General features: G+C 43.5%; 1 protein-coding gene and 1 pseudogene across 1 annotated transcript in view; both read right to left on the minus strand.

Moving 5' to 3' along the window:
* Positions 1–27,334, minus strand: part of SH3GL1 (SH3 domain containing GRB2 like 1, endophilin A2) — a 209,527-nt gene that overhangs the window by 85,891 nt on the left and 96,302 nt on the right. Inside the window, exons 3-5 of the mRNA XM_063914897.1 lie at positions 27,159–27,231; positions 12,514–12,657; positions 7,848–7,981 (exon numbers count right to left, since the gene is read on the minus strand). Of these exons, the coding sequence (XP_063770967.1) occupies positions 7,848–7,981; positions 12,514–12,657; positions 27,159–27,231 (351 nt within the window). The remainder of the gene's footprint in view (positions 1–7,847; positions 7,982–12,513; positions 12,658–27,158; positions 27,232–27,334) is intronic.
* On the minus strand, positions 23,495–23,612 carry LOC134952493 (5S ribosomal RNA; annotated as a pseudogene).

The raw sequence follows: 27,334 nt of genomic DNA on the forward strand, positions 1-27,334 counted from the left end.
GCTGCACCATAAGCACCTATGTACACATCATTAGAGATATGTCAGACATTGGATCTCACTACAATATTATCATGCTGTCTTGTATTTAGCTGTTAGGCTGCCTTGCATTAACTTCATTCAGCGTCAGATTCCATAGTCTGAGTCCTATACTGATCTCTCTATATTAAGGAGTGTATTTCTTTCTAAATCATTTGTAGACACAAACACATTCTATTTGCATGCACAGTTAATTAAACTCTGGTATAGTGTGAACCACCAACGCGCGTTTCACAGATAGTTTTTTCAGGGCTAACCAGAGTGTCTCCAGTAACCCGAATATCACAGTTTTGCCGCACCAATCACGGAACAGATTCTCCATCATGTGATTTGTTTGTCCAATCGCGGTGCGGCTTCTTCTTGTGAGAGTTTAGACGGAGTAAGTTCGATCATGTGATACGTCCCAGCCTATCACGGAGCCTGAATAGTTTTTACTAGGGACAACAGTAATGTTATTTTCGTGTCTCTCAGTATGGTTTCCCTCTTCTGGTCCCGTGGTACAATTGGACCAATCGGGGATGTGGTGATTCTTCTCCCATGAGATTCTAAATATCGGAGCCCCATCAGTAATATTTGACTGTGTATGGTAAATTGATATTTATATTTGAACGTAAGAAGCTTATATCCCTTATTTGTGAATAATGTGTATACTGTAAATATACATTAGACGCATCATTCCATAAAATATGGCCAAGTGTCCACAAAATAAACCGTGAGAAAAACACTCCTGTGATGTGCTGAAAAACATAAATGTGCTCAGAAAGTGACAAAGCCAAAACCACATTGTGTTATATTAAATACATTTTATGAAATATATATAGCTCACATTAAACCTTGCTGGGATGTGTTGGTGAAAAAAGGAAGGGGATATTAAGGGTGCAATTATACACTTGTTCTCGTGATGTGTGATTTGGAAGCCTAAATTGTGTCAAAGTGTTAGTAACATGTGTATACTGTAGACTTGTGTCAGTGCTGTTTTACAGTGAATCATAACCGCTGAAACAGTGTTATGATTTGTTAATTTACCAAATGTGACCTTATTGAGTGTTCTATGTGTATTTCATATATTTTAAACTTTACCCTTCCTATTTATTGGACGTCTTACAATCCTCTTTTTTTACCCATTGTAAATGTACGGGCATTTCACTTATTATAAGTGTGTATTTATATATAAGGTTGCAGTAATATTGTATCCGCTTTTGTTGTCAAGAGCAAGGGAATTAGCTAATATATAAATGCATATACAATAAAATAATGCTTCTGGAGTTTCACTGGGAGTCTATCGATTGAACTTATAAATAACAAATTAGATATACAGTTCTTCAACCTTAAATGGATATGAGGTGATCAGGTCGTTCTTATCCCCTGATATTGGTCCCTTAATATTAATTTAATTAGTTGTCTAATCAAATAGACATAACATGTAATTTTCTTTATTCTTTTTACAGGTTCTCCTAGACTCGGGCCATAGGGTAAGTATTTTATATTGAGTTTTTTATTTTTTATTTTTATTACTTATTAATTTCTTATTCTATTATTCATCTTTGACTCTCACAATGTATTTTACTACTGTCTGGAGCTGGTAATCATAAGAATATAATTATTCCTCATAAGAACAATTATGTCACCCCTTATTTTTGCAGATCCCAGGTTCATTTATGGTTCCCAATTATCCGTAACATATTGTCATCCGATCTATATAAATTGTTGACGACTATGGGGTTTCAGTGTTAACTATTTTACCGCATTGTCACAATGGATAACATCAAAATATATATATATATATATATATATATATATATATATATATATATATATATATATATATATCTTGCGTGTTCCACCCTTAGTCTCAACCTTCTAAATGTAGAGGAGAGAATCAGGGGATAGATCTTGCCAATTATATGGATCCATAAGCCCCTTATACCATCTGGATCTACCCACCAGAATTAATGAAGAATAGGTATCATCCTTTATCTTCATTATGCATAAAGCAAGAGCAAGTAAGTTAGAGATATGATGAGTAACTATTGTACTCATTTAATCCCACTGGATACAAACTATCCATCAGGAAAATTAATTTTGTTTCCAACTTTAGCAGCTCGTTATCCACGTCACCCCCTCTGATACAGTTGGATGCTCTGCATGCCGCAAGCTTTCAGACCTCCGTTCTCACCTCCATGATGGTACAGGAAGTGTTTGGCTACTGATGTGAGGGTCTTGAATCTTCTTGCATCTTGTTTAGCATTTTTAATATTGTTGGCATGCTCCAAAATCCGTACTTTAAGTGCTTGTATGGTTTTACCAATATACCATTTTCCACAAGGGCATTCTAGATGGTATACTACGCCCATTGTGGTGCAGCTAATGAAGTTCTGTATGGGCCATTTTTTCCCATACTTGTCAATGTAGAATTGCTTGGATACCATGTACTTGCAGGCTTTGCACCTGCCACGTTGGAAGGAGCCTTTTTTTATTGTAAAGTGGTTTCACAGGGGTCGAGAGGTGACTACGAACCACTAAGTTACGTAAATTCTTAGATCTTCTCCAACTACTTTGCACTTTGACAGGTAATAACTGGTTCAATGTCTCATTAATTCTTAATACTTGCCAGTGTTTTTGTAATATTCCATATTTTTTTTTCCATTGTGAATTAAATGTGCTTATGAATCTAACTGGTTCATCTTTCTGATGTCTAACTTTGGGAGTCAAGAGACAATCTCTTGTAGAAGTTTCCACACTTTTCACAGCCATTTTAATGTTTCTATTGCTGTAAACTCTCTTTCTCAAGCGGTCACAGACCTGTTTTTCACGTTCTAAATATGTTTCTTTGTTTGAACAATTCCTTTTTGTACGGAGCAATTCTCCTTTGGGAATTGCTCTGATGGTAGCCGGTAAGTGTGAGCTGTCGGCGTGGAGGATACTGTTTGTCGCTGTTTTTTTGCGAAAAATGTTAGGGCTGACCTTTCCATCTGTCTCAATTTTAATGCACAAATCCAAAAATTTCTTTCTTTCTGGTCTCTCACCAGTAAGCCTTAAATTCAGATCATTGTGATTCAGAATGGTGATTAATTCATCCAGGAGTTCTCCATCTGCTTCCCAGATAATCAGGACGTCATCAATATAATGTAAGTACAGTAGGATGTGTTGCGTGTATTTCTCCAGGGTTTCATTGAACACGTGTTCCTTCTCCCACCATCACCAGGTAGAGGTTAGCGTACGATGGGGCACAAGCTGTCCCCATCGCCGTCCCTCTAACCTGGAGATAGAATTTCTCTTCACTGATGAAATAATTTTTGGTTAATATGAATTCTAGCAGTGAGATCAGGAAGTTGTTGAAATTGTAGTGTGTCCCCATGTCCAAGAAATATTTGATGGCTGCCACTCCCTTCTTATGATCGATACTGGTGTATAAACTTTTAATATCGTAAGTGGCTAGCCATGTTCCCTGGTTCACTGTCATATCCTGTAATTTGTTTAACACGTCCATGGTGTCCCCGGTGTAGGAAGGCAGGGCAAGCACATAGTGTCTGTGATGTTGATCGACATAAATGCTGGCCTTTTCTGTCAAACTTCCCACACCAGAGACAATAGGTCTCCCGGGGGGAGTTTTTTCGTTCTTATGAACTTTTGGTAATAAGTAAAGGGTCGCAACTTTCGGGTTTTCCATCTTGAGAAAATCTGAATCCTTTTTCGTTATGATCCCATTCTGATGTGCTTTCGAGATGATGTTATTTATATATGCTGAGGAAATTACTTGTAGGATTAAAGATTGCCAGTGCATTATTCCACGTAATGCCTCTCTTTCCCCTTCCGTTAGATTGTCTGTATGGGAATGGGTGCAGCGTTCATGTGTAAATAGAGGATCCAAATCCTGAGATACAAGATCATAAAATACCTTGACTGGTGGAGACATCTTAAATTCCGGAAAAAAGGAAGATTTCGTTTTAATTCTGAGAGGGTCAAATGGAGAGGGATTGGGGGGAATTTCTTTCCCCATTTACAATTCCTTTAAAATTTCCAATGCTGCCTGATCTTCTACTGTGAATGACGGCGTTGGTATATCTGGAGAGAGGATGCTCTGTAGATTGGATGCTTCTCCTTGAATTTGTTGTTGAGTATGAAATAATTTTTTCAGGAGTATCTTTCTCACGAATAATTGCAGGTCTTTTTCACATTCGAAATTATCCGGTTGATACGTACGGGAAAAGGATAGACCCTTACTTAGTAGTTGGTTTTGGTCTGCGGTTAGTATTTTATCCGTGAGATTGATGATTCTTAATGTATCATTATTTATCTCCTTCATCTCCGCTCTCGGGGCTCCTCTCCCCAGTCTCTGCTGTCTTTTTCTTCTCGCCCCCCTTCCCCCTCCTGATCTTAGTTCTTCCATACTGGTATGGTCTTTTATCCCCTTCAGGCTTTGTTCTAAAAAATCCCTACTATGGGGTCTACTCCTGTTGGAGAATTCCTCTCCTTCGGATGATTCAAGATCCGAAGTGGTATAATTCATATTGTTACTGTTCTTAGATCGCTGTGGGTAGGACTTCAATTTATAAACTTTATCCTGTGCAAAATCAGTTTTGTCCCTGTAAAGCTTCCTTTTCTTTCTCTCTATAATGTCCTGCTCCACTTCTTTCTTATATTTATTATACACTTGTTGGAATTTATCAATGGTCTCAAATTTCTTCAATTTCTCCCCCAGTACTGAGATCTCTTGTGCGTACTGGGTCAGTAATATCTCATCATGTTTTATTAGTATTTTTATAAGATCTTTAGAGCATTTTGTCAACACTGCTTCCCACTCCCTCTGTAAATCATTGTTGGCAAGTTCAAATGTCGGGAACACCCGTGGACTTAAACCTCTTGGTGTGATGTCGTGTTTAATGTAACTGTCAAATGTCAGTCTATTCCACCACGTTTTCCCTTATTTTATCAGTAATTGTTTCAATGAAAAAAGGTCATCCGACCAATCTCTATTGAATGAACCTGGGTTATTTAATTCATTTCCAAAGGGTGCATCCAAACTGTTCTTCAATCTTTCACGTCTGTCTAACATCTCTTTTGTAAGGTTAAAGGATGCCATTCTGGTGTATATAATTCAATTGAGATTTATATAAATAATTATATGATTTATGCTTTCTGCACCTTAATATACTGATTCTCACTATGCCAGTAGTTAGAGAAATGCTGAGGAATCTCACTGAGATGTATGACAACACCTTCAGGTATACGGGAAGGGAGTTACAAGCTTACAAGAAGGAACTGATTCAGCACAGAATGGTCCTTAATTATGTCACAGCCGTGACAGGTGGGTACTGTGTTACCCTGGCAACTCAATATGGTGTGAAGTGCTGTACTTATATTACAAACACCACTGACGACCCAACGGAGATTATCGATCAAAAGATGGACGATATCTTGCAGATGAAGTGGGAGTTCAGGAGGAAGCACAACCTTACCTTAGCGACTGTGAGTAATGAACTGACCGGCTGGGTCTCATGGTTGAACCCACACAAATGGTTCTCAGGTTTTGGAGAGTGGGCTCAGAATGTCATTATGAGTGTGGGAGTATCCTGGGAGTCGTCATAATTATTGGTTCGATATTTAGGTGTGTTCAAATTCTAATGCGGCGCAAGCACGGCACAAATTTGATGAGTCTAAGGAGCGAGGGCGCGGTTATAGCAGCAGATTTAATTTATGACCCATACATAGAGACAGTGTTATGATAAGGATTGCAAATGAATTTCATGGCCTGTTTCTTTCACCCATTTTTCTTTTGTCTCCCCCTCTGCCCAGATACATCCATCGGGAAAAGACGTCAGCCCTACCCAAAATGTTTATGTGAATGTATTTTTATATATGTGTCTTATCTTCATCTCTGCAACCTCCAGCTAATGGCACACATAGTCGACAGGTGATATCCACATATACTAACACTCGCATATGTTTCCCCATCCATGAATCATCAACTAAATGTGCACCCCATTTGTTGGAACAAGAAGCCGAAAAGAGCTCGGTAGTGTTTGTTGGCCCATTTACAGACCCTTAATACGGGATGAGAAGGATTTAATGTATACTTCACATATACCTCGAAGCTTATGTAGAACATATACGGCACGATGATACATGCCCCTCAGACATGGATTCATACATACATGCTTTCACTATCCCACTAGGTCATATATTTCCCACCTACAATTCTCTCCCGACCATCCAAACTTCTGTAGATATTGTATAGATATTTTTCTGTTTATGAATTAGGTAGTGGTATTTATTGGTGACTGTCAAAGTCGAAAAATATTGCAGTACACACATCACGTACAAACTACACACAGATGGCCTCCGTGCGTGTACTTGTTCTGCTGTGCGTGCGCATATTCGCAATTTGCGTATGGTCGCTCCCGCGGTCCTGCGCATTAGCGCGTGGTATGGGTATTTACGGTAGAGTTTGTGAACGTATGGAAAAGCCATCAAAACACATGACATATTTAATCCAAATAGTGCACAATGTACACATAGTCTCCCCGCACCACATCAGCAAATTACAACAGTTTAAATGGTATCAGAACAAAGGGATTCACCTTTACAGGATAGGAGTGGACAGAACAAGGTTATAAGGTGGTGTTTGGTATCCAGCTGTATGGTATTTTAAGGGTAATATTCCGGTGTTGGTTTGCAAAAGATCGCACGTTCCTGCGAATAGTTATATGCAGGAGCAGAATATAGATATAAACTGTATTTACTGTACATTAGGTATGCGGCGGGAACCCAGAGGAGACCACCCACAAGTGCATCTTGAACGGACATCGCCCACCTATTCAAACCAACCTATGACCTCTCCTGTACTGTAAATGACAATCCCTGTGTCCAATGGACAAAGATTACAGTATCCATTGTGTTAAGTTTTGGAAGATTGCATAAAAAGAGCCAGCTGCAGGCCTGGTCACACAAGACTCTCAAAGTTATCTATCTAGATGACCGAGGACCAGACTGGGTAGCGCGGCGAAATACAAACAAGTATGTACCATTCACTGTAGCCATTATTCTCTTGTACTGTATTGCTTTGTTATTGTATCCCCCTTTCAGTAATATGTTGTGGTGTCGGAACCCAGCAGTTTAATACAATCTGGTGTCGTGTTTTCCTTTCCCTGCTAAGGTTTAAAGTGTATTACTATCGCATGCATAGCTGTTAAGGGTTCACGGTGTATCTTTGGGTGTGTGCGCGCTGCGTGTACTTTGTACAGTCAGCGCGGCGTTTGTACGCAAAGTCCGTACACGGTACGGGACTCTGTACGCTAATGGTGTAATAAGTACGTAGGTTGTGGATTAAGTATAGCGGCCGCAGCGGCTTCATTTAAAGTGTATGAAAAGTCTTTTTAAAGTGTTGCTTTTAGTCCTGTATGTAAATCAGCGTTTACTCTCTCTCTCTCTATATATATATCTATCTATCTATATATCTATATATATATATATCTATCTATCTATATATCTATCTATATATCTATATATCTATATATATATATATATATATATATATATATATATATATATATATATATATATATATATATGCCCGTTGCATGCTGGGAGGCTGAAAAGCTTTGACCATTTGGTGCAAATCCGCTGTCAATCATATCCCAATATATCCTGTGGACCCTGCAGGAGAAATAGTTGTCAAAATTATGGCAGGTTCTGCCAAGTTTATATCACACTAGGCTGCACTGAATTATACACACGGACAACTATAATGAGTTCAGTTATCTGTGTTTGCAGACTGCTAGCCATGACAGCAAGAATAATGATCTAGTAACCTGTATTTCTTTGAGGTCCTTGTCACACAGATTCTGTAGAGGATCCAAAAAATTTTGTTTTACTTCTATGTCCAGAGAATCTTTTACTTCTGCTAATCTCTTCATGGACTCCCCAGCATCCAGCAATGCATCACCTTTGGAAGAGGAGAAAAATAAATCCACACATCTGATTAGCGCAAGAAAATGTAAAAAACTCCAATCTCTCAGCTCATTGTATGGATTTTGATAGTAGATGGGTGAACCTTTGTAGCCCTGGTTACACCCAAATCACATCACATCCAGAAACAAAGGCATAACCAAATTACATGTTTTACTTTACCAGACAACACTAAAGAAGTAATAATGTATTTCTCAGGATTAACTATGCACATAAATCCCAAACTTAATAAAAATCAATGTAATTAATTATAGTCATTTAGCGGGCACCAGAATGTGCCACCGAACAGCACTGCACATGTATGGGGCAGCACGGACGGGGTAATGGTTAGCATTACTGCCTCACAGCACTAAGGCCATGGATTCAATTCTGACTATAGCCCTGTGTTGTATAGTCTCGATGTGATTGCGTAGGTTTTCTCCGGGTACTCCTGTTTCCTCCCACAATCAAAAATATACTGGCAGGTTAGCTGGCTCCAAACAAAAATTAACCCTAGCGTGAACGTGCGTGTGTACATGTGGTAGGGACTGATGGGAATGGCCAAATATTCTAGAACGCTGCAAAATGTGTGTGCGCTACATAAATAACCAGTTGTACATAAATATAAATATACACCATATACGGTACCTTCATCACACAAAAAACAAAATGTGCTATAACTATAAATGTGGATACACACAGGCAATGAAAAACAGACAAAGTTAAAACCCAAAGTACAGCAGTACAATTATTCCCCATGGTAACAGAGCCCCCCCAACCAATACGTTTATGTTTTCAGAATGGTCTTTAATGCATGCTTTTATACACGTCACAGAGCTCCACATCGCAGTGTTCATTATTTCACATTTAAAAGAGCTGCACTTGCTGCTGTAGTTGAGATAAAATAAGCACCCTAAATGAAATGTAAATATTTAGCAGTATTGGCATTACCATATCAGTGCTTTTTGATAGCAAGTCCAATCTTTACAATCCTCTTCTGTATATAAAGAAACACATCACCAAAGAGGAAATGTTTTGGATGGCTTAATGTCTTTCATTTAGGAAAATTACCGTTTGTGAGATTGTGTACAAGTCTTATGGGCCCTACACACTGGCCGATTACACTGAAAGATATGAACGATCTCGTTCATTAATGAACAAGATCTTGTTCATATCTTTCAGTGTGTATGCACCAACGATGACCGTCCCCGCGCTCGTCCATCGTTGGTGCCGACTTGTTTATGCCTGCAAGCTAATATGGACAATAACGTCCACAATAGCATGCTGTGCTATGGGGCTGAGTGACGGGGGAGTGAAGAAACAGTGTGTAGGGCCTATTAGAAGACCATCTGGGGGTACCAGAAACACCCTCCCAAAATAAATATGCATGGGTACATAGTCTACTTCAGGCCTGGCCAACCTGTGGCTCTCCAGCTGTTGTAAAACTACAAGTCCCATCATGCTTTGCCACAGTTTTGCTATTAGGGAATGCTATAACTGTGACAGGGCATGCTGGGATATGTAGTTTCACAACACCTGGAGAGCCACAGGTTGGCCAGGCCTGGTCTACTGGAACAAAATGTAAGCCTATTAATTAGCCATGGACATTTATCAAGCACTCTCCAATATCGTGGACTATGGGCCTAATTCAGACCTGATTGCAACAGCAAAATTTTCCTCTAATGGGCAAAACCATGTGCAGTGTGGGGGGGGGGGGGGGGGGGGGGCAGATAGAACATGTGCAGAGAGTTAGATTTGGGTGAGGTGTGTTCAAACTGAAATTTAAATTGCAGTGTAAAAATAAAGCAGACCGTATTTACCCTGCACAGAAACAAAATAATCCACCCAAATCTAACTCTCTCTGCACATTTTATATCTGCTCCCCCCTGCAGTGGACATGATTTTGCCCATTGGAGAAAGATTTTGCTTTTGAATCAGGTCTGAATTATGCACTATATTTCTAAGGGGTCTATTTACTAAGCCTTGCATGGAGATAAAGTCGCTGGAGATAAAGTACCAGACAATCTGCTCCTAAAGGGCCGTACTGACGGGGAGATTTCCCAAGAGATGTGTTCTGAGCGGTTTAGCACAGACTGCTCAGCACACATCTCTCCCCCCACTCAGCACAGCGCAATGTGCTAAACGACGGGGTGCCGGAAACAGGGCCCGCTCATTTCACCCAGCGGTGAACTGAGCGACCTGCTACATTGTGCCTGCATGCAGGCCAATCTAGCACCGGCAATAGCGGCGCGCGGCTGTCGCCGGCACCCCTACAAACGGAGAGATGTTCTAAGCAATCTGGTCAGATTGCTTAGAAATGAGCTGAACATCGCTCCGTGTGTACCCCCTTAATAGTCATTTTCAAACACAGTCTGAGGCATAGCAGTTAGGAGACGATTGGCTGGTACTTTATCTCCATCCAAAGTTTAGTAAATAGACCCCTAAGTTCTTTATACAATGAAAACATGCAAAAAAATCATGTGGGAATTGCCATCGGAAATCCTCCACCTGCTGCAGAGGTCAGAACAACAAAAATTAATTTCTTGTGTGTATATAGAGAGTCTCAAAAGGGGAAAGATTTAGATTTTAAACAGTTGAACAAATAATGCCTGTGGCAAGCACTGTTGTCAAATTCCGTAATATCAAATTTAGATTTTCTAAATATTCTTATATCATAAAAGCAAAGACTGGACTAGAGCTCTAACTGATACTCCTTTCAGACTAGCACAAATTTCCCAGGTTATTGAACGTGAAGCACTCAACCCGGGATTTTGCTTAGCCTGACAGGGTCCTGAAGGAATATCCCAGGTCGAGATTCCTGGCATTTCATCGCAGGTAGCAACCTGGTTTGAAGCCTGAATCGACCCAGGATGCGGTGCATTGTGAACAATAAGTCAGGTTAAGTCTTGAGGGTACAGAGGATGAAAAAACGTATGGAGCATGACAAATGTAAAGGGAATTTGCTTCACATACTTGCCAAAATTTGCGGCATAAATATAACTACATTAAGATGACAAATGTTATTGGAATGGGTCAGAGATAGTTACCATAGTTATCCAGATCAGTGTAAATGAAAGAAAAATAAGATTTAAAAAATTTAAAAAACTTAAATCAGAGCCAGACACAGACTATAAATAACAAAGGGCAAGATTATACTGTAGGTCATACTTGCCTACTTTAAAAACTAATTTCAGGGAGATTCCAAGTGGTAGCAAAATACCCTGTGCTTTCCGAGGGGGTATGTCATGATCCGCCCAAAGGGCTTTTTGGGCAAATTTATTGCAACTCAGAGGTGTGTACTGCAATGGACTCCCCCTGGCCGGTACGTAGCGCTCCTTCGTCGTGGAGGAGACAGGCGCTAGAGGTCATACTTGACCTCCAGCGTCTGTTAGGCAGCACAGCGCTACAGCCTACCTGGAAATGCTAAGAGCGCTAACCGCTAGCGCTCCTGGCACTTCCATTACACCCCTGTAACAAGCATTACACCCCTGGCAACAAGACCCCTGAAAAGCATGACACACAAAGCATTACATCCCTGGCAACAAGACCCCTGCCAACAAGCATGACACACACAGTGCATTACACCCCTGGCAACAAGCATGACACGCAGAGGATTACACCCCTGACAGCAAGCATGACACGCAGAGCATTATACCCCTGACAGCAAGCATGACACGCATAGCATTACACCCCTGGCAACAAGCATGACACGCAGAGCATTACACCCCTGCCAACAAGCATGACACGCAGAGCATTACACCCCTGGCAACAAGCATGACACGCAGAGCATTACACCCCTGGCAACAAGCATGACACGCAGAGCATTACACCCCTGGCAACAAGCATGACACGCAGAGCATTACACCCCTGGCAACAAGACCCCTGGCAACAAGCATGACACACACAGTGCATTACACCCCTGGCAACAAGCATGACAAGCAGAGGATTACACCCCTGACAACAAGCATGACACGCTTAGCATTACACCCCTGACAACAACCATTACATGCATAGTATTACACCCCTGGCAACAAGCATGACACGCAGAGCATTACACCCGGCAACAAGCATGACACGCAGAGCATCACGCCCCTGCCAACAAGCATGACATGCATAGCATTACACCCCTGACAACAAGCATGACACGCAGAGCATAACATCCCTGGCAACGAGCATGACACACGCAGAGCATTACACCCCTGGCAACAAGACCCCTGACAACAAGCATTACACAGTGCATTACACCCCTGGCAACAACCATAACACGCAGAGCATTACACCCCTGACATAGGTGTATATTATCATTCCCTGTTTTTACACAGAATAGCTTGAAGTGGTGGTGATGGTGTAATTGTGGAGAGCAGTGCTTCAATTATTTATTTATTTTTTGTTTAAATATGCACATCCCTCTTGTATTCTACATATGGCCGAGCGAGCAGTGAACTAATGAACTTAAACACACACATTCCTCTCTAGAAACATAAAAATAATTCCAATTCATATCATTATCTGTCTTGACAGTGTACTCACCAAAGTTTGAGTCATCCCCAAGTTCCTTTCCATAACGTATCATACTCTCTCCCAAAAGACCTTCAGGCTGGGGGTATCCTGGATTCTTTACCTGCCCACGAATCTTTGATACAGTGTTCAGCATAGACAGCTTGGCACGAGAGGCTGAGCAATGGATTACAAGATACAAAGTTGTAATTGTAGCACAATCAATATTGATATTACATTATATTTAAGATTGGTAGAAACAATTATTAAACTGCAACAATGTTATTAGTCCTGTAAGACAAATGTAAAATAAAATAAAAAGTAAAATGTTATAATGGATGACAGCGGAAACCACAAAAAAAAAAAAAATAGTTGATGCTACACATGTGAACATAGGAAAGGTTTGTGAAAACCATAAACAAGGTTAAAGAGAAGGTAATGGGTATTTAAAGTTAGTAACAAATCCATTTCAAGGGTACAGTGTAACAAGTTTTTGTCAAAATGCAAAACTATACCTTCTAGCTGGATTTAGTCCAAACCATTAAATAATGAAACCCGATTTTTCGCCCAAAAGAATTATATTCTCTCTCAAAATATATAAACAGGTTGAGTATCCCTTATCCCAGGGGTTCTCAAACTCAGTCCTCAGGACCCCACACAGTGCATGTTTTGCAGGTAACCCAGCAAGTGCACAGGTGTATTAATCACTCACTGACCCATTTTAAAAGGTCCACAGGTGGAGCTAATTATTTCACTTGCGATTCTGTGAGGAGACCTGCAAAACATGCACTGTGTGGGGTCCTGAGGACCGAGTTTGAGAACCTGTGCCTTATCCAAAATCCACATTTTCCCGTCCCCTACTGAGATAATGACATATATATTGTATATTATATGTATATATAGATAAATTATATAGATACATAATATAATATATAATATATATATGTCATTATCTCAGTAGGGGATTTTGAATGTTGGATAAGGGATACTCAACCTGTATATATACATACACATAGATATACACACACACACTTGCATATACAAAGCATCCAGAAAGTATTCACAGTGCTTAAGTTTTTCCACATTTTGCTATGTTACAGCCCATACTTGCCTACCTGACCCTCCCCATGAGGGAGAAAATGCTCTGTTCCTGGACTTTCCTGGTAATGTATGATTGCCATCACCTGTGGTGAATCACCTTTCTTATCAATTAACTAGCTCACCACAGGTGATGGCAATCATACATTACCAGGAAAGTCCAGGAACAGAGCATTTTCTCCCTCATGGAGAGGGTCAGGTAGGCAAGTATGTTACAGCCTTATTCCTAAATGTAGTTTTACCCTACAAATTCTACACACAAAACCCTGTAATGACAAGGAGAATTTTTTTTTTTTTTTAGATTTTTGCAGATTCAAAATAAAAAACTAAGAAATCACATGTACATAAGTATTCACAGCCTTTGCCATGAAGCTCAAAATTGAGCTCAGAAGCATCATGTTTCCACTAATCATCCTTGAGATGTTCCTACAGCTTAACAGGAGTCCACCTGTGGTAAATTCAGTTGATTGGACATGATTTAGAAAGGCACACACCTGTCTATATAAGGTCCCACACTTGACAGTGCATGTCTGAGCACAAATCAAGCATGAAGTCAAAGGAATTGTCTGTAGACTTCAGAGACAGATTGTCTCGAGGCACAACTCTGGTGAAGGGCACAGAAATATACGTTATGGTAAGAACTTACCGTTGATAACGGTATTTCTAAGTCCACAGATTCCACAGGATAACAATGGGATATGATGGAGCGACAGCGGATTGGCACCAAACGATTACAAGCTTTCAGGCCTCCCAGGATGCAACAGGCCCGTCCATATATCGCTGCCCACTGGCTCAGGCAAATCAGTTGGATTTCAAAACATCTAGGCAGGAGCATCATGTAGAGCCCTAATCAGGCGAGAAGAACACACATGCACACCCTTCCGTACAAGAAGGAAGTGGTTAGTGAGTAGTAATATCCTCAAATCAGGTGCGTCAGGGTGGGATCCCTGTGGAACCTGTGGACTTAGGAGAAATACTGTTATCAACGGTAAGTTCTTACCAGAACGTATATTTCTCCGGCAGGGTCCACAGGTTATCCACAGGATAACAATGGGATTTCCCAAAGCAATGTAGTGGTGGGGACGTTCCTGATTGGACAGGAGAACCTTTCGCCCGAATTCAGCGTCATGAGAGGCAAAAGTATCAAAGCATAATGTCTAATGAATGTGTTAATGGCTGCATTACATATCTGGTTCTGCTGAAGCACCATGTTGTGCTGCCTATGAAGGACCTACCTTATGAGTAGAGGGAACGGAGACATTAGCCGGAATAGGGAGATCCGCTTGAGAGTATGCTTCAGAAATAGTCATTCAAAGCCCTCTAGCCAGCGTCTATTTCAGGCATTCCCAACCCCGGTCCTCAAGGCACACCAACAGTGCAGGTTTTAGTGATATCCAGGCTGCAGCACAGATGGTTAAATCAAAATAACTGAGCTACTAATTAAGTCACCTGTGTTCAAGCCTGGATATCACTAAAACCGGCACTGTTAGTGTGCCTTGACGACCGTGGTTGGGAATGCCTGGTCTATTTAGTAGCAGGCCATCCTCTCTTGTGAATTCCTTAGAAAATGAAGAGGGAATCTGTCTTTCTGATGGCACTTGTGCGATCCACGTAGATCCTTAAATGCTCGGACTACGTCCCACGACGCATCTCCCGCAGAAAATCCTGATACCTGAAAAACCGGGACTACATTTTCTTCATTAAGGTGGAATTTAGACACCACCTTAGGACGATACCCAGACCTAGTTCTGAGAACGGCTTTATTTGGAGAACAATATTACAGCGCTCCTAAATCTGACACTCATCTAGCTGACACCATAGCCAGTAGAAAGAGAACTTTAGCTGTCAACCATTTAAGATCCATTTTATTAAGTGGTTCAAACGTAGCAACTTCAAGGGTTTTGAGGACTAGACCTAAGTACCAAGGTACTGTAGGAGGAACCAAAGGAGGTTGAATGCGCAACATTCCCTGGAAAAAGTACACACATACTGTAATTGCCAATTTTTCTTTTGGAACCCTACAGTCAATGCTGATACTTGTTCTCTCAAGGAAGCCACCTTCAAACCCTTATCCATTCCTGCCTGAAGGAAATCTAAGACCAAGGAAACTTGGAAAGATTTCGGGTCCATATTTCTTTTACTGCACCATGAATATATGCCTGCCATATATGGTGATAAATGCGAGCTGAGGAGGGTTTCCTTGCTCTGTGCACCGTTTGAATTTACCTGTAGCGAGAATCCTCTTGACTTCAGGATAAAGGTTCCAAAAGCCATGCCGTCAATGATAGTCGATCCAGATGCCTGTGATAACAAGGACCCTGCATTAGTAGATCTGGACGTTGAGGGAGCAGACGTGGAGCATCCATTGACATTCTCTGTAGATCTGTGTACCATTGCCTTCTGGGCCAAGCCGGAGCTATTAGAATCACGGCACCCTTTGCTTCTTTAATCTTCCTCACCACCCTGGTAGCAGGACGATCGGAGGAAATAGATATGCCAGATGAAACGCCCATTTCACTGACAAGGCGTCCACAAAGATCGCTCCGGGATCCTTTGTCCTTGACCCATATGCGAGCACTTAGTTGTTCAGACAGGACGCAATGAGATCTCTCTCTGGCAAACCCCACTTGTCTACCAGAGTCTGAAAGACTTCCGGGTGTAGAACCCATTCGCTTGTTTGAATGGCGTGTCGACTGAGAAAATCCGCTTCCCAGTTTAGGACTCCCGGAACGAATACTGCGGACAATGCTGGAAGATGGCGTTCTGCCTAGTATGTCTCTTACCTCCTTCATTGCTGTTTGGCTGCGTGTTCCTCCGACGGTTGAGGTACGCCCCCGCCATTAAATTGTCCGAGCGGATCTGGACTGATCTTCCTTGAAGAGTGTCTTTTGCCTGAATCCGTGCCATGTATATGGCACGAAGTTCTAACAGATTTATTGGCAGGCAACTTTCTTCTATGGTCCATTGTCCCTGGAACCATAATCTTCTGGACACTGCTCCCCAGCCCTGGAAACTGGCATCTGTTGTCAGGATCTCCTATCTGATATCCAAAAGATTCTCCCTTTGTCTAGTTGGGATGTCTATGGCCATCAGGCTGATGACTTTCTTACCTTGTGTGAAAGTACCATAGTCTGTTTCTTTATTGTCTGATGTATTCTATCTGGCTAGAATCAGACGCTGCCGAGGTCTTGAGTGGAATTGTGCATACTCCACCATGTCGAATGTTGACACCATCAAACGCATAGCTGCGTGCATTGATATCATTTGACTGTGCAACAACTCCTGAGAGTACTTGACTATACCTTGGATATCTTGTTCCGAGGTAATCCATTTTCTGCAGACTGGAATTTAGTACAGCCCCACAGTGAGTCATCCGTTGTGACGGAACCAGAGATGACTGTGCCCTATTTATGAACCACCAGTGCCTCTGCAGACAAGTCATTGTCTGCTGGAGACGGCACAGAAGCCTTTCCTGTGCCAGGATAAAAAAAAAGGGTGGTCTAAGTATGGCAATTTTCTTATCCCCTTCTTGCGGAGATAATCATCATATTTTTGGTAAATACTCTGGAGGCTGCGGCTAACCCCAAGGGTAAGATCTGGAACTGAAAATGTTGCTGGAGGATGGTGAACCTTGAGATAACACTGATGGAACAGCGCTATAGGAACCTGTAGATAAACATCCCGACTATCCAGGGATGTGGTACCCAAAACTTATTTGTTTAGGACTTTGAGATTGGGGTGAAAGGATCCTTCTGAACCAAAATAAGATTTTACTCACCGGTAAATCTATTTCTCGTAGTCCGTAGTGGATGCTGGGGACTCCGTAAGGACCATGGGGAATAGATGGCTCCGCAGGAGACTGGGCACATCTAAAGAAAGCTTTAGGACTATCTGGTGTGCACTGGCTCCTCCCCCTATGACCCTCCTCCAAGCCTCAGTTAGGACACTGTGCCCGGAAGAGCTGACACAATAAGGAAGGATTTTGAATCCGGGGTAAGACTCATACCAGCCACACCAATCACACCATATAACTCGTGATAGGAACCCCGGTTAACAGTATGATAACAATGGAACCTCTGAATAGATGGTTCGCAATAACAACCCGATTTGTGTAACAATAACTATTTACAAGTATTGCAGACAATCCGCACTAGGGATGGGCGCCCAGCATCCACTACGGACTACGAGAAATAGATTTACCGGTGAGTAAAATCTTATTTTCTCTGACGTCCTAGTGGATGCTGGGGACTCCGTAAGGACCATGGGGATTATACCAAAGCTCCCAAACGGGCGGGAGAGTGCGGATGACTGCAGCACCGAATGAGAGAACTCAAGGTCCTTCCCAGCCAGGGTATCAAATTTGTAGAATTTTGCAACGTGTTTGCCTCTGACCAAGTAGCAGCTCGGCCAAGCTGTAAAGCCGAGACCCCTCGGGCAGCCGCCCAAGATGAGCCCCCTTCCATGTGGAATGGGCTTTTACAGATTTAGGCTGCGGTAGTCCCACCGCAGAATGCGCAAGCTGAATAGTGCTACAAATCCAGCGCGCTATAGTCTGCTTAGAAGCAGGAGCACCCAGCATGTTGGGTGCATCTAGGATAAACAGCGAGTCAGTTTTCCTGACTCCAGCCGTCCTGGAAATATAATTTTTCAGGGCCCTGACTACGTCCAGTAACTTGGAATCCTCCAGGTCCCTAGTAGCCGCAGGCACCACAATAGGTTGGTACAAGTGAAAACCTGATACCACCTTCGGGAGAAAGTGAGGACGAGTCCTCAACTCTGCCCTATCCATATGGAAAGTCAGGTAAGGGCTTTTTTTATGACAAAGCCGCCAATTCTGACACATGCCTGGCCGAAGCCAGAGCCAACACATGACCACTTTTCATGTGAGATATTTCAAATCCACGGTTTTAAGTGGCTCAAACCAATGTGATTCCAGGAACTTCAAAACCACATTGAGATCCCAAGGTGCCACTGGGGCACAAAAAAGGGGCTGAATATGCAGCACTCCCTTACAACGTCTGAACTTCAGGCTGACATCCTTCCTGGCTTTGATCAGGATAAGAATGACTTCCTCCAGAATGCCTTTTTCACTCAGGATCCGGTGTTCAACCGCCATGCCGTCAATGCAGCCGCGGTAAGTCTTTGAACAGACAGGGCCCCTGCTGCAGCAGATCCTGTCTGAGTGGCAGAGGCCATGGGTCCTCTGAGATCAACTCCTGAAGTTCCAGGTACCAAGCCCTTCTTAGCCAATCCGGAACAATGAGTATAGTTCTTACTCCTCTTTTCCTTATTATCCTCAGTACCTTGGGTATGAGAGGGAAAGGAGGGAACACATAAACCGACTGGTACACCCGCGGTGTCACTAGAGCGTCCACAGCGATCGCCTGAGGTTCCCTTGACCTGGCGCAATATCTTTTTTATTGAGGCGGGACGCCATCATGTCCACCTGTGGTCTTTCCCAACGGTTTACCAGCATTTGGACGACTTCTGGATGAAGTTCCTATTCTCCCGGGTGGAGTCTGCTGCGGAAGTCTGCTTCCCAGTTGTCCACTCCCGGAATGAACACTGCTGCCAGTGCTACCACATGATTTTCCGCCCAACGGGGAATCCTTGTGGCTTCTGCCATCGCCCTCCTGCTTCTTGTGCCGCCCTGCCTGATTACATGGGCGAGCGCCGTGATGTTGTCTGATTGGATCAGTACGGCTGGTGAAGCAGGGGCCTTGTTTTGCTTAGGGCCTTGTAAATGGCTCTTATCTCCAGAAAATTTATGTTAAGTGAAAACTACTGTTTGGACCATAGTCCTTGGAATTTAATTCCCTGTGTGACTGCACCCCAGCCCCGAAGGCTGGCATCCGTGGTCCCCAGGACCCAGTCCTGTATTCCGAATCTGCGGCCCTCTAGTAGATGAGCCCTCTGCAGCCACCACCGCAGCGACACCCTGGTTCTTGCCGACCGGGTTATCCGCTGCTGTATCTGGAGATGGGACCCGGACCATTTGTCCAACAGGTCCCACTGGAAAATCCTTGCGTGGAACTTTCCGAATGGAATTGCTTCGTACGAAGCTACCATTTTTCCCAGGACTCGTGTGCATTGATGTACCGACACCTGTCCCGGTCTTAGGAGGTTTCTGACTAGAGATGACAACTCCTCGGCTTTTTCCATTGGAAGAAACACTTTTTTCTGGTCTGTTTCCAGAATCATTCCCAGGAACAGAAGACGTGTCGTCGGGACCAGCTGTGACTTTGGAATTGAGAATCCAGTCCTGCTGTTGCAGCACTTCCCGAGAAAGTGCTACCCCCTTACCAACTGTTCCTTGGACCTCACCTTTATCAGGAGATCGTCCAAGTACGGGATAATTAAAACTCCCTTCTTGCGAAGGAGTATCATCATTTCGGTCATTACCCATGGTAAAGACCCTCGGTGCCGTGGATAATCCAAACGGCAGCGTCTGGAACTGATAGTGACAGTCCTGTACCACAATCTTGAGGTACTCCTGGTGAGGAGGGTAAATGGGGACATGCAGGTAAGTATCCTTGATGTCCAGAGAGACCCTGTAATCCCCCTCGTCCAGGATCGCAATAATCGCCCTGAGCGATTCCATCTTGAACTTGAATCTTTTGTTATATGTGTTCAAGGATTTTAAATTTAAGATGGGTCTCACCGAACCGTCCGGTTTCGGTACCACAACATTGTGGAAAAGTAACCCTTTTCCTGTTGAAGGAGGGGTACCTTGATAATCACTTGCCGTGAATACAGTTTTTTGGATAGCCACCAACACTGCCTCCCTGGCAGAGGGAGTTGCCGGTAAGGCAGATTTTAGGAAACGGCGGGGGGGAGACGTCTCGAATTCCAGCCTGTACCTCTGAGATACTGTTTGAAGAACCCAGGGATCCACCTGTGAGAGAGCCCACTGTGCGCTGAAATTTCTGAGACGGGCCCCCACCGTACCCGGGTCCGCCTGAGCAGCCCCAGCGTCATGCTGTGGACTTACCGGACGCAGGGGAGGACTTCTGCTCCCGGGAACTAGCTGTGTGCTGCAGCTTTTTCCCTCTACCTTTTCCTCTTGGCAGAAAAGATGAGCCTCTAGCCCTCTACTTTTCTGGGGCCGAAGGGACTGTACCTGATAATACAGTGCTTACTTTTGCTGTGGGGTAGCTTGTGGCAAAAGTTTTGATTTCCCAGCCGTAGCTGTGGAAACGAGGTCTGAAAGACCATCCCCAAACAGTTCCACCCCCTTCTAGGGCAAACTTCCATGTACCGTTTTGAATCGGCATCGCCCGACCATTGCCGAGTCCATAACCCCCGTCTGGCGGCAATGGTTTTACATAGCGCTTATTAGTGATGCCAGTCGGCAAATATCCCTCTGTGCATCACGCATGTATAAGACAGTGTCTTTTATATGCTCTATTTTCAGCAAAATATTGTCCCTATCTATAGTATAAATATTATCCGACAGGGAATCTGACCACGCAGCTGCCGCACTGCACATCCATGCCGAGGCAATAGCAGGTCTCAATATAATGCCCGTGTGTGTGTATATAGCTTTAAGGGTAGTTTTCTGCTTTCTATCAGCAGGTCCTTCAGGGCGGCCGTATCCGTGACGGTAGTGCCACCTTTTTTAATAAGCGTGTAAACGCTTTATCTACCCTAGGGGTTATTTCCCAACGTGACCTATCCTCTGGCGGAAAAGGGTACGCTGCTTAGAAATTATCAATTTCTTATCGGGGGAAGTCCACGCTACCTCACACACCTCATATCAATTCCTCAGATGCAGGAAAAACTACTGGTAGTTTTCTCTCACCAAACATAATACCCTTTTTTGTGGTATCTGGGGTATTATCAGAAATGTGTAATACATTTTTCATTGCCTCAATCATGTAACGGGTGGCCCTATTGGAAGGTACACTAGTCTCATCGTCGTAGACACTGGAGTCGGTATCCGTGTCAACATCAGTGTCTGCCATCTGAGGTAGCGGACGTTTTAGAGCCCCTGATGACATGTGAGACGCTTGGACAGGCACAAGCTGAGCAGCCGGCTGTCCTGTGTCGTCAAACCTTTTATGTAAGCAGTTGACACTGTCACGTAATTCCTTCCATAAGTCCATCCACACCGGTGTCGACCCCGCAGGGGGTGACATCCCATTCACAGGCATTTGCTCCGCCTCCACATCATTATCCTCATCATACATGTCGACACAGCAGTACCGACACAGCACACACACAGGGAATGCTCTGACAGAGGACAGGACCCCACAAAGCCCTTTGGGGAGACAGAGGGAGAGTATGCCAGCACACACCAGAGCGCTATATATCACAGGGATATCACCTATAGAGAGTGTTTTCCCTTATAGCTGCATAATATATATATATATATATATATATATATACACTGCGCCTAATTTGTGCCCCCCCTCTCTTTTTAACCCTTTTCTGTAGTGCAGGACTGCAGGGGAGAGCGATCCCTCCAGCAGAGCTGTGAGGGAAAATGGCGCCAGTGTGCTGAGGGAGATGGCTCCGCCCCTTTTTCGGCGGGCTTTCTCCCGCTATTGTAAAAGTTCTGGCAGGGGTTAATAAACACCTATATAGCCCCTGGGGCTATATATGGTGTCAGTTCGCCAGCCAAGGTGTTAATATTGCTGCTCAGGGCGCCCCCCCCCAGCGCCCTGCACCCATCAGTGACCGCAGTGTGTGGTGTGCATGAGGAGCAATGGCGCACAGCTGCAGTGCTGTGCGCTACCTTGGAGAAAACAGAAGTCTTCAGCCGCCGATTTTCCGGACCACCTTCTTGCTTCTGGCTCTGTAAGGGGGACGGCGGCGCGGCTCCGGGAACGGACGACGAGGTCGGGTCCTGTGTTCGATCCCTCTGGAGCTAATGGTGTCCAGTAGCCTAAGAAGCCCAAGCTACCACCACTTAGGTAGGTTTGCTTCTTCTCCCCTTAGTCCCTCGGTGCAGTGAGCGTGTTGCCAGCAGGTCTCACTGTAAAATAAAAAACCTAACATATACTTTCTTCCTAGGAGCTCAGGAGAGCCCCTAGTGTGCATCCAGCTCAGCCGGGCACAGAAATCTAACTGAGGCTTGGAGGAGGGTCATAGGGGGAGGAGCCAGTGCACACCAGATAGTCGTAAAGCTTTCTTTAGATGTGCCCAGTCTCCTGCGGGGCCGTCTATTCCCCATGGTCCTTACGGAGTCCCCAGCATCCACTAGGACGTCAGAGAAAACCCGGTTGGAGTAAAACCCCCTGTCCCTATTGTGCAGGGGTTACTGGAATGCCTATTCCTGACCAAAGCATTTTCTGAACTGCTTCTTGAAAACCCGTCCTTCGCCTCTACCCGAGACGGACTGGAACAGAAACCTTCGAGGAGGATGCTTCTTGAAGAGAAACATAACCTAGAGTTCCCGCTTCTTGCGCCCAGGCATCTGTTTGTAAACTGTTACCAGAACTGTGCAAACTGAAGAAGTTAGCCCACTATCCTGGGGTACCCCAGATGGAGGCCCGCACCATCATGCTGATGGCTTATCCTCTGGTTTGGAAGCTGGTCCTCTGGTTGCCTTTGCTACTTTGCCTTACCAAACTTATTGCATTGGGGCTGTTATGTTCCTTTATGACCGACAAGGCCGAAAACCAGACCCCTATGTTTGGGGTTATATGTGGGAAGAAACATGACCTTCTTGGAGACTGATTTTGACTCCAGAATATCTGTTAACTCCTTACCAAACAGAATATCCAGCCAAAGACAAATTTTCCAGAACCTTCTTTGATTCTGAATCAGCTTTTCATGTATGTAAGCAACACTGCTCTGCGAGCAAATATTGTTAATGCTGATGCCCTAGAACATTAGTGTCCATATGAGCTATATGGGATTTTTGCTCCATTCCAGGCACTGAAAACCTGTCTTCCAGTAGCTCAGCCCAGTGAACCTACAGCACCTGGTATTCCAAGGTGGTCTCCCAACCCAGAACTAATCAGGCCTAACACTGCTTAGCTTCAAAGATCTAGTGAGATCGGGCCCATCCAGTGTGGTGTGCTGTAGATTGCAAGGTGAAGTCATGGCTAGCCTTATGACTGCCCCAGACAGAGACAATATAATTTTCAGAAAACCATCCCTCTTTTGACCTTGACGGCAAAGGCCATATATATTTTTGCACTATCAAACGATATGCGTATCTCTATAGGAAGCATTTCCCATTTTTAAACAGTCCTCAGCTGGAAAAGGATATTTGGAATCCCATTTAGTGGGAACCTAAATTCTTTTATTGGGTATAGCCCAAACCTTTTCCCTGATTTTCATCAGCTACTGGAATCCCGCATGAGGAGGCCCCATTTTTTGGGGACGTTTAAGTATAGGTACCTTATTTTTAACACAGGCTCTGCTGAATCCTCTAAGGACAGAAAAGTATTTACTGCTCTCATTAACTCAGCTATATTTACCTGTTCTTTGTTTGCCGAAGAGCATATAAAGGTTTCATCGTCTGATGAATCATCCTGTGTAGCTTGTGCAGTTGATGATTTATTTACATTCGGTTTCTCAGCTGCTCCTCCTTGATCTATGGGACTCCGTGGATTTTCATATTGGCTACCCACTGGACGAATCTGGACATATCTGGTCCAAGAAATAGAGGTTAGAGGGACTCCATTAAATGCGTTGCAATCCTGTGCCACATCGATGTTACATCGGATGAAGAGGGTCTTCGCTAAATAGGATCTTTCCCTTCATAATTACCTCAGGATCGGTAAATATCAATAACGTTTGGGACTTTTGCCATTGGTTCATGACCATAAAAAACGTTTTATACTGGACTTTAACCCACAGAACTGCATAAAAAGTCCCTGCTATATGATCTAAAAAGGAGGATGATATCATAAAGTTGCACGGTATTATCAAAGTTTGTTGCTGGTTGTATGAATAACCATGTTCTTAACAGGTTGTATACAGTAAATGCTTGAAAGTCAGCCACACTTATGTATTTTTAATCATTTATTTTTTAATAAATAGTATTCCTAGATTACCTTGATACAGTATCGTTTATACAAATTATTATTGTAAGCGCTGTTACTTTGTTGTTTTTGTGTATTTCTATTGTTTTATTAGAGAAGCTGTTAGGGATACAGTAGGTAGAGAGCTGCCAGTATGGGTTAATAATTAACCCTATTCCTGGTACCAAAGCTGTAGGAATTAACCTTTCAGCTATACTAGACAAGGCCTGTGCAAACATTGCCCAAAGGGGATTTATCTATTATGCTGACAAGCAAACCATTTTACACATGAACCATCCTGTACCAGATCAGAGAGGATAACACAGTTATTGCAAGACAACATGATATGAGTGTTGCTGTTACTTTAAGTGTACTCTCGTCACATTTGCCGCTCTTAGACATGATAAATAATCAGCACTTTCACAGTGTAAGTGATATCAATCTGACCCCTACCCATGCACCAGCAATTGAGGATCAGAAGACCAACTGAGAAACATATATTAAAGTCAGCAATCACACTAGCAGTCAGTCACATGTTATATATTAGTCATATGAGCACATAATCAACTACAAACACATTTTAAAGAATGTAGGAGTACATATTACTGAATTCTGTTTTATACAGATCTTAATGTATTCAGACGCATTGCGAAGAAACCCACAGTAATGTACACAGACTCATAAGCAATAGGCACTTTAAGTTTAAACTTAACTATTCATACTGACAAAAGTAGATAGAAATTTAGTGCTGTATAACCCGTACTCGGTAGAGTGGGATACAGGGAGACTCATCTCACTTCCAAGATCGATCAATGCATTAGCTCCGGGAACTTTAAGTGAACACAGACGCACTGTGCATACAGACGCACCGGCCATACAGACGCCTGTATTGCGACCGGGTCTCCTCGCGGTAGCGCTTAGTGAACACAGACGCAGCGGCCTTGCTGCAACTGAGACCCCTCGTGGTAGCGTCTGAGACGGAAGTGAGGCAACAGTTCATGGCGGGAGACTCGCGGAAACTGGTCGAACAGGTGGAGGGGTGAACAGGAGAGCGTCTAACTCCCCACCGCTGACATCAACCCTAGGGATAGCAGCTTCATACTATTCCTGGTACCTTATGATCCCTAAGGCCTAGCACTGGAGCACCGGTGGCGGAGACGCGTCAGCTACTGTTTGGTAGTCTCCTTCCAATACAGTGCCGCTGTGTCCGTATTCCCAGACTACGGGGAACCGATGCCTTACCTTCTCCCCGTGCTCCGGCCACAGCCTGGTCACGTCTGCTGGACCTGCTAGTATATCCGACACAGACACCCCCCGAGACAGCACTGTACACATCGTTGCGACCTGGCGGAGAGTTGTTGGAGCGACTCTTTCTAATAAGCGTATAAGATGCTGTTAAGATCGCTCAAAAAACAGACTATAAAAATAAATAAGAAAGCTTAGGGCTGCCCTAGCACAGCAGCCCTCTGACCATACCCCGGCTCCTGCCGCATCAAACAAAAGAATTGATTTGCCTGTGCCAGTGGGCGGGGATATATGGACGAGCCCGTTGCATACTGGGAGGCCTGAAAGCTTGTGATCGTTTGGTGCCAATCCGCTATCGCTCCATCATATTCCATTGTTATCCTGTGAACCCTGCCGGAGAAAAATATCTGCTGCTTTGTAGGTCCCAATGAGCACAGTGGCCTCTATTATATCTATAACATCAGATTGCTAAACACAATAATCTGATAAAGAACGAACATCCCATCTGAAATCTGATATTAGATTTCAGGATATAATTAGAATTCATGGCATTCTTGCCAATTACTAAAATCCAAAACACACCACAGGTTTCACATAGTAATGCAACAAGTGCTGCTCCATGCACTTGCTTTTGCCAGGATTCAAAGATTAGAGTCTCACTCTAACAGGACTGTGAAGCAAAGGACGGGAGTTGGGTGTGAGAGATGTAGGACTAGTAGGAATTTAAATCAAACAGTCAAAAAGGCTTTTGAATAGAGTGACAAATGAATGCAATATTATTGGCAGAGTTGTGCTGTAAGTCACTTGTGTACTAACACTAGCTACACATCTCTTCCACCTGCAACACTAATATCCATTTGGTCCAGCCCTGGTCACTGAACGCAGGTTTCAAGACGCGTCACAACGGCTTAATACCCATTCACACCACAGGCTGGATGCGGGATATTGCCTGGGCTTCTCCTCTGCCGGCGCTTGGAGATAACATCATCTCCAAGTGCCAGTGAGCCGGCTCTCTATTGGGTTAGAACAGAACCTGGGTTAGATGACCAAGGTTATCGGTTCACACTGCACTGTAACTCAGGTCTTTCTTGGAACTAAACCTCCAAGCTACCAAGGTTGGATTCCCAGGTCAATGCACCCAGGTTTTTAGGGGTTTTTAGGGACCCTTTGACACCAAGCCATGACCCAGGTTAACCAGCAAAATCCCAGGTCAAAGCGGTTGTATAACTACTGTATCTACAAAGCATAATCACTAGTAGGGTCCTTGTATCAACATGCTGCATAAGAGTGCAAGAAAGCATGAAAAGGTAACGTATTAAAAAATAAAAATACAAATAAAACAAAAAGCACAGAAGTTACCTGGATTTGGCTGCAGGTACTCAATGGTTTTAGCTAGTACATCAGCCACAGTTTTACTTGTAACATCCACTTTCTGGAGAAACACAAGATTAGCATTACTTAAGGAGGCCCAAAACAGTTTAACAGTGGTTCCCAAACACAATCTATAATCAAACTGACTGAAGGACTAATTAAAT

The sequence above is a fragment of the Pseudophryne corroboree genome, chromosome 1, assembly GCF_028390025.1.
Source record: "Pseudophryne corroboree isolate aPseCor3 chromosome 1, aPseCor3.hap2, whole genome shotgun sequence".
Lineage (NCBI taxonomy): Eukaryota > Metazoa > Chordata > Amphibia > Anura > Myobatrachidae > Pseudophryne > Pseudophryne corroboree.